The sequence below is a fragment of the Solanum tuberosum genome, unplaced genomic scaffold (genome assembly GCF_000226075.1).
Source record: "Solanum tuberosum cultivar DM 1-3 516 R44 unplaced genomic scaffold, SolTub_3.0 scf00044, whole genome shotgun sequence".
Taxonomy (NCBI): domain Eukaryota; kingdom Viridiplantae; phylum Streptophyta; class Magnoliopsida; order Solanales; family Solanaceae; genus Solanum; species Solanum tuberosum.
The window spans coordinates 87,586-96,156 of NW_006238970.1; the positions used below are offsets into that span (position 1 = coordinate 87,586).

Sequence of the window (8,571 nt, forward strand, 5' to 3'; positions counted from 1 at the left end):
ATAGTCAATTAACTAAGACACCTATTGACTCAATAGTCACAGGGGGGTTAAAAAAGGAAAAACTGGGTTAGTGAATTTTGGATTAATTATCTTTACCTATTATAATGGCATTCATTACTATGGCTTATTTTACCTTTTTATCTTGTGCATCACATATTTAAAAAAAATATAATTTATACACATTTTAATTATATATATGCATCTAAAAAATCCTTCATATTATGCCTTTCAGTATACAAATTTTAATACGAAAAATGAAAATAGTAGAGTCGTGAGCAAGAGCATATTCCACAGTTGATTCAACGAAATCAACCATCTTTTCTTACTTTTAATCCAATCCAATATAAAGATTCGAAACTGACTCCTTAATATTCAAAATAATTACATTGTTGAAAGAATCTCACATAAAGTCTTATGCTCCAAATAAATTTTTCTAGTAATCTATTTAGTTTTCAAATAAATAGAGTGCTTGCTAAGACTGATTTATATTCCAAAATTTAGTTAATGGGAAAATATCTGATTCCATGATATGGGATTTGATTGAAAAGATTATTCGAGCTCAGAATTTACTCAACCATTCATTCTTTCATTCTCTACTATCCTATGTTATTTTGCTTGTATAACTCTATACTAGCTACCATTCCATCACTCACAGAACATCTTTCTGTTCAAGAGTTATCAAGTGAAAGTATCCTCTGCATTCCTATCTGATACTTCCTTGAGCATTTTTTGCCGCTGGCACCAACATAAATGCCGAGGGATGGGACCTTCATCACCAACAACCCATTCATGTTCACAAACACTCTGGAGATTCATCCTTTGTACCGGATCTGCATGACACACTACTTTTTAGGATAACCAGGAGCAACAGAAATGACAAAATTAAGAAAAGTATATTCCCAGAAATTCAAAATCATATACAATAGGCAAATAGACCAACCTTTACAGAGAAGGCCCTCGAGCAAATTCTTCAGCAGAGGATCCATAACGTCAGGGAGAGAGTTGGGGTTATTTACTATCTGGGAATATAGAATGCAAAGGTTGTTAAAGAACTGGAAAACTAAGGGCTTAGCGATATTATTATATATACATCACCAACAAGAGTTGATCCTTACCTTGTCATATGTATCCTGGAGTGTGTCTCCTAGAAATGGGTATTTTCCCAACACCATATAGTCAAGGGTGACACCCACTCCCCATGTATCAGCAGCTTTTCCATGATATGTTAGTCCTATTAATACAAAGAAACCAATTCAGTATATTGTTACCTTTCTCAACCAAAAATATTAGTAATAATAAGAAACCACCTCAGTAAGTAATTTTTTTATATAAATGTCAATATTGGAGGACCCCCGAGATTCTAACCTAAGCAGCACTCAGGAGCAGTAAAAACAGGAGTGCCTGGAGACCGCCTAAGTGAATCATCATCATCCTACAAACAAAGTAGCCATTAACGGAAAGAGAAAGAAGAACATAACTTAAGATAATGGCAAACATAACTTAAATTAACCCAATTATTCTAAATCTAAGAGCTCAAAAGTTTAAACTAGAGGATGTATATAACAGCATCAAGAGATTCTTCTCCTATTAGGGCCTTCAAATGCAACAGATATGCAAAATATTCATAAAGTACACAAAGGCTAAAGGCTGCCATCAGTTGAGACACATTTGCATGTTCTCAAATAGAAGATGGTTGAGCCTGATAATGCTTTGTTGCCCGGTAGAAACAGAAAAGCCCCTCCAAAAGCCTCCTGCTAAAGTTGTCTCAGATCCTTTGAGTTGGCGAAGAACCCACAAAACCATTTACCATGACTGAGAATTTAACTGTAGAGATACTGACCCACTTGTACCCTAACCCCCCACTCCTCACATCATGATGTAGTCCAAAAATACCGAATTCACGCGATCATATGCCTTCTCAAGGTCCAACTTGCATAAAATTCCTGGCTCTCCCTTTTTCCTTTTAGAATTAACCACCTCATTTGCCACAAAGCCCCATTCAAAATTTGTCTGCCTTGTACAAATGCATTATGGGAAGTATACTATCAGAATCCAACACGTTCTTTCGTCAGTTAGAAAGCACTTTAGAAATTATCTTATAGATGCTTCCTAAGGTCCTACCATGCTAATAGGCCTATAGTCCTTGAGCACGCTACCCCTCCCTTTTTAGGCATGATGGCAATACAGGATGCATTTAGGCTTCATTCAAACCTGCCGTCTCTTGAAAGGAAAAGGAGGATTAGATATTTCTTTCCTACTACTGAACCTGGATAACCACTCCCTCCTGCAATAACTACTAGAGGATGACCATCCTTCTCAATAACCACCTATTCTGCAAATCACAGAGTCAGCTCCAGGACAAAAACAGTCCTCGGATGGATTTTGGTACTGGAGGGGCTGGCAGCATGCTTTCCCCTTCCCCGAGGGAGATCCCAGCATTCAGACCCTTCCAAGGCCATAAGAACACCCACAGAAGGAAAATGTAGCTTTTCTCCAAGTAATAACTGTGGGCAAGCTCTTTCAAAAGTATATATCAAAAGAACACGGAGAAAGCAGGCAGGTTGAAGCACCCCAACTCAGACTTCCAAGCAAACAATGTTGCTGAATGGCTCCAATGATCCATGAGATAAATATAGTCTCGCATATATCTAACAGCTCACACAGATAATGCTTGGATAACAAGTTGGAGAGGAGTCAGATCATGGTCATCCACAGCTAATTGCAGGGAAAACACCAAAAATCCCCCAGTGAAGAATAGATATGACAGAACTACAGAAATATAATAACTAACATATTCTATTGGAGTACAAGTCGAGGAAGCACGTGAATTTGAAAGGCCAAAAGCCACACTCATATGTAAAAATCAAAGGAAAGAAAAAAATGCTCACAAACAAACACTTGCATATGAATCTCCCAAAAAAAAAGAATTTCTGAAGAAAAGCATATTTTCTTCTCTTTTTAATTAAGAGAAAATGGTCTAAAACCCCTCCAACTTATACCTGATATCTCAACTACACACTCCAACTTTACGGGTGTCCTATCACCCCTTGAACTATTTAAAAATGAAATAAATAACCCCTTAAAACGCTATAACCACTCATGTGTCTTGTGGTGAAACACACGCACTTGACACGTGTTTTTCATCAATTAATCTTTTTTAATTATTTTTTCTCCTTCTTCTTTATCCTTTCTTCCTCAATTATTTTTCAACCTTAATTCTTTGTGAAAGTTTCGATTTACAATAATATTGAGGTATTTGAATCCAACTTGGGAGATTATTTTTTTTGTTGAAGATTTAATTACCTAGTGTAGTTGTAGAGAAATGTAGACTTGCCGCCTCCTCCATCCTTTTCTTTAACCCTGCCTCCTCCATCCTTTTCTTCAATCTATGGCGGCGGATTTTGAATAGAGATCTAATCATTGATTTTCGCCTTTATCACCTTCCATCTCTTCACCATTAACTCTTTCACTTTCTTCACCTGCTCAAAGTTTTAACCCAAAAAATATTTGTTGTCTTGTCAATCAAATTGAATACAAAGTTTAGTCTTCTATAACAAATAAATTTAATCTAAACCCTCTTTAGTATATAAAGTAGTTGAATTTATATTCAAAAGTAAAAAAGAAGTATCTTTCTTCAAAAAGTAAAGAACATTGTTATGTAAAGACACAAAACCTTATCAAGAGAAGAAAAGTTTGATGGTTTGGTTTAGATTACAAATTAATTCTTTACAAAGATTAAGAATTAATTAGGAGATGAATTCCAAAAAGGTTGCCGGAAAATCTTCAAACTCCGACCATGGCAAAATTTAGAACAGGAAAATAGTTTAGATAATAAGAAAGAGAAAGAAAACAATGAAAAAAGAAAGAGAAAAAATGATCAAAAAGAAAAAAAAAATAGTCAGCTCACTCTCTCAAAGAGAGTGAATGCACTCTCTGTTAAACTCTGCATTTCAGGAGTTATTTATTTCATTTTTAAATAGTCCAGAGGGGTGATAGGACACCCGTAAAGTTAGAGTGTGTAGTTGGAATTTCAGATATAGGTTGGAGGGGTTTTGGACCATTTTCTCTTAAATTAATAAAGTTGAAGAAAATCACTGTTGATAAAAAGTCATACCTCAAAAGCTTGGCTGACGCTGAAATCACCAATCTTCACTCTGCCAGAGGCAGTAACTATAAGATTGTCTGGCTTAATATCCCCATGGATTATACTCTGTTCAAGAGCAGAAAAACACAGATGTTAAACTACATAAAGCACATTACTGCAATCTATCAGTGATATATAGCGGTATGCAAACCTTAAAGTTACTGATGCATAATTTAAGTAATCTAAGGAAAATGCATGTGTCAAACGGTTTCAACTCTGTTGTTGACAGTTAACATGGTAATCATATCATGCAGGAAAAGTGACCCTTCACTTGGTTCCTTGAATTCCTTATACCTTAAGTTAAGCGACTTCCTTTTGCAATGAATCTCATAGGCACCTTATCACATGATTACAACTAGCTCAACAAGCAACTGTTAAAATGAACAATGTCATGTTAGTCTTTGACAACTGAAAAAAATCATCATAATTCAGGTCAAACTAGCTACCTTGCCAGAGAAAAGGAAACAGGAAGGAAAGGAGGCTCACATAAGAAGTTTCTAATGCAAAAGGCCACTTGTAGAGGAGAGGAGACTAATCCTAGTTGAAAATCCAAACAATTACTACTACTAAAACACCTCATTTTCAACTTAGCAGGCGTCGGCTATATGAATCCCTGCTAACCATGTCACTCCATTTAGCCTAGCAGCAGTCAAATATTTGAGGATTTACGCTCTCTCACACTAAGGTTTGATCACAGATTTACCTCAACTTTACTCTTCTTATGTTAGTTAAACTTCCAGGCATATATTCAGATCATACTATTTATTCTGAAACCATTACCCTTTGGAGCATTTCTCCTTAGTTCAAGCTGCTGGTTGACAATTTCACCTGTTCTATTATAACCCAAACAACCTAAACATTACTCCCTCCATTCCATATTAAGTTAAATTTTGAGGCATTTTCCATTTTTCAAATTAACTTAATTGTTCAGTTTTCAAGACTACTTTTAGAGTGTTCTTCCAATTTTACCCTTCATTAGTTAGTATTGGAATTAGTGATTAATTAATATTTTGTTATTGTAATCATAAATTTGACAATAATTAATAAGGGTAAAAATGGAAAACTAGGTTAAATTTATGTCTTAATCTACTTTTCTTAAAGGGTGTGAAACACCTCAAAAATTAAATTAGTTGACAATTTCACCTGTTCTATTATAACCCAAACAACCTAAACATTACTCCCTCCATTCCATATTAAGTTAAATTTTGAGGCATTTTCCATTTTTCAAATTAACTTAATTGTTCAGTTTTCAAGACTACTTTTAGAGTGTTCTTCCAATTTTACCCTTCATTAGTTAGTATTGGAATTAGTGATTAATTAATATTTTGTTATTGTAATCATAAATTTGACAATAATTAATAAGGGTAAAAATGGAAAACTAGGTTAAATTTATGTCTTAATCTACTTTTCTTAAAAGGTGTGAAACACCTCAGAAATTAACTTAATATGGAATGGAGAGAGTAAAGGTTAACATTTCATTCTTTAATCACATTGAAATAGAGCATGGAAAAAAAGAATAGCTTACCAATCCTGTAATTTGATTCCAAGTATTTAGTTAAAGTGGGACAATACTTTAGAAGATAGCTCGACAGTCAATCAAGGATAACACAATAACCCAAGGCATAACTAGAAGTGGAGTTATCTGAAAATGTATGACTTCAAGAATGCCCTTATAAAAAATTGGTGATTCATGATGTCTTTAACATCAGTTACATTAGGAAAAAATGCGCACAAAGGTCATGCCACAAATACAGCAACATGAGACAGATCAACAGCGAAAAATTGTTTCTTCCAAAGAATTACTAGAAGAATGTGGTTATACATGAGAATTTAGATACATCAAGCCGGACACTGTGTCATGCAAGTATGCCCGTGCCTTATTTTCTCCAAGACCACCTGCTGGACCAGCACCCTCACAAACCCATTTTCCTTCCACATATTCAAGGACTGTTCAAACCAAGAAAAGAAAGAAAAGCTTAGCATTTTGGATTTCCCTCTTTCTATTCACCAAAATATGATTCAATATACATAGCAAGCCACAAATCTAATGAGAAAGGATTTATAGGAATAGGAATGTGCAAGAAATACCCATGTAGAAGTTATCTATTGTTGGGTCATCAATCACCTCAATAAGATTAACTATATTGGGATGGCTCAGCATTTTCATGATTAAAACCTGCAAAAATGGGGGAAAAAAATTAAGGTCATTAATCAAAGAATAGTCCACGAGAATAGAAAATCTAATAGGTAATTGAGTTGTATAATAGAACATGATTAACATAGCGCAATCTATCTCAAACTTAGTTGGCACACAGTGAAACAAAAGTGATCACACATGCCTTGACAAATGTAAGGACTAACAGTACCAAATCGGGAAAACTATCTAAAACATAGCAAGTAAAAAGAATAAGCAAATTAGTTTGAGTTAAATGCTCCCAGGCATGAAACCCAAGGTCTGGCAGTTCTTAAATCAAAGCACTTTTAGTTAGGGTTCTGATGGGTGCATCCGGCAACCCAGCCGGAGCACATCAATCGGGGAACGAGAGAATCTATTACAACGCAGGTTTCAAGTCTTATGAGATTGCCAGATTTAAGAATGGCGCAGAAGTTTGGTTCGAATGGGTGGAGCGTAGCCAATACCAGATGAGAAGAGTCAAAATCAGCATTAAGGTCCTGAGATGGTTGGTAGCCATATTTATTGAAGCTTCAAAAGTACAGGGGAGGGCAGTTAAGAGGTGGAGCATGAAGGACCACTTTGCTGAGTTATATTGCACTCTTAAATACAATGAAAAGGGGAGATACATCAGTTTCATTGCCACTCAGGGCATAAGCAGATCAATCATTATTACACCTGAAACAAATAATAAAGGGGGCAGGGGGAATATATCACACAAAATAGCTGGTTTCACTTGTGAATCAGCCAGAGCACATGGGATAGACAGAAAGGAGAAAGTGCAATAGGGGAAATCATACAAACAAGCTATTAAATGTAGCAGATGGATGATGAAGGCAGCGGAGACGGCCAATACGCAGAACACAACCAAAAGCATCGACATCATCGGGGAAACATCACAAAAAGAGAACGACATCCTGGGCAGATGCATCGTCTGAAAATTCCAAAAGCAAGGACAAGAAACTCTCAGTTTGAATGATGTGAGGAGATGGGCTTGTAAACTCCTAGAAATCAGCAATAGAAGTCAATGTATTTCGATCAATGATGGGCACTTTTTGTTTGAACTTCCGACGAGAAAAGCGGCAGAGCATGTTCTGACGGGCCCTGGAAGAAGATGAAGTTAGATCTGGATTGGTGGAAGCCAACCACTAGATGTTGGCCAGAGGAAATCACGAGAGACTGGGTCTGCATCAGATTACTAGCATTACCCATGAATCTATGGTCCAAAAAGTTTTTCCAAGATATTGGAAATCTCTGTGGAGGATACATTGACACGGAGGAGGAGACATCGCTAAAAAATCATCTACACTGGGCCAGAATTAATGTGAGAGGGGACGGCAGCGCCGTTCCCAAGGAAGTAGAGGTGACCAGTGATGGATTCACATTCATCGGTGACAGTAGTGCTGGCAAGGGGACGGGAACGGGGACTGGGGGACGGGACGAAGGGGGACGGGACGGGACGGGGGACGGGGCTGGGGGGATTTGGCCGGGACCGGGATTGGGGGGACAAAAATAAGTCCCATCCCGTTCCACTATATATACGGGCAGGACGGGTTTTGGGGGGACGGGACGGGACGGGGGATTTTTTACTTTTTATATACTTATTTATTTGTATTGAAATTATATGATATTTAATAACATTTTTAGTTTATTTGATTTTTTTTCAATAACATTTTTAGCTAATAAATAATGCTTAAGTTTTCAAATTTCAAAATTCAAAATTCAAATTTCAAATTTCAAATTTCAAATTTCAAATTTCAAATTTCAAATTTCAAATTTCAAATTTCAAATTTCAAATTTCAAATTTCAAATTTCAAATTTCAAATTTCAAATTTCAAATTTCAAATTTCAAATTTCAAATTTCAAATTTCAAATTTCAAATTTCAAATTTCAAATTTCAAATTTCAAATTTCAAATTTCAAATTTCAAATTTCAAATTTCAAATTTCAAATTTCAAATTTCAAATTTCAAATTTCAAATTTCAAATTTCAAATTTCAAATTTCAAATTTCAAATTTCAAATTTCAAATTTCAAATTTCAAATTTCAAATTTCAAATTTCAAATTTCAAATTTCAAATTTCAAATTTCAAATTTCAAATTTCAAATTTCAAATTTCAAATTTCAAATTTCAAATTTCAAATTTCAAATTTCAAATTTCAAATTTCAAATTTCAAATTTCAAATTTCAAATTTCAAATTTCAAATTTCAAATTTCAAATTTCAAATTTCAAATTTCAAATTTCAAATTTCAAATT

At 35.1% G+C, this 8,571-nt stretch overlaps 1 protein-coding gene across 4 annotated transcripts; it reads right to left on the minus strand.

Annotated features, from left to right (window-relative positions):
- Positions 1 to 344: 344 nt before the first annotated feature.
- Positions 345 to 7,801, minus strand: LOC102605033 (serine/threonine-protein kinase GRIK2-like). Of its 4 annotated transcripts, XM_015306966.1 has the most exons (9): positions 7,526 to 7,770; positions 7,118 to 7,421; positions 6,233 to 6,320; positions 5,967 to 6,091; positions 4,115 to 4,210; positions 1,366 to 1,432; positions 1,116 to 1,231; positions 941 to 1,019; positions 345 to 830 (listed from the first exon to the last, which is right to left on the minus strand). In XM_015306966.1, exons 3-9 carry the CDS (start codon positions 6,309 to 6,311, stop codon positions 679 to 681), a joined length of 714 nt encoding a protein of 237 aa, XP_015162452.1. In that variant the 5' UTR covers positions 6,312 to 6,320; positions 7,118 to 7,421; positions 7,526 to 7,770; the 3' UTR covers positions 345 to 678. The 4 variants fall into 4 exon arrangements, 2 of the variants coding, with proteins under 2 accessions (XP_015162452.1, XP_015162453.1); XM_015306967.1 differs by having other exon boundaries at positions 6,270 to 6,320; positions 7,118 to 7,770; XR_001473009.1 differs by lacking the exons at positions 345 to 830; positions 941 to 1,019 and adding exons at positions 3,304 to 3,479; positions 4,439 to 4,515 and having other exon boundaries at positions 1,213 to 1,231; positions 7,118 to 7,801.
- Positions 7,802 to 8,571: the final 770 nt, after the last annotated feature.

Bases quoted from the DNA above. Each gene is read 5' to 3' on its own strand.
- LOC102605033 (XM_015306966.1), bottom strand. From the start codon at position 6,311: ATGAAAATGCTGAGCCATCCCAATATAGTTAATCTTATTGAGGTGATT. The intron at 4,211-5,966 runs GTATAACCACAT...GCTCTTGAACAG, and splicing joins TGATGTATCTAAATTCTCAT to AGTATAATCCATGGGGATAT. The intron at 1,232-1,365 runs GTTAGAATCTCG...TTGTATTAATAG, and splicing joins TGCTCCTGAGTGCTGCTTAG to GACTAACATATCATGGAAAA.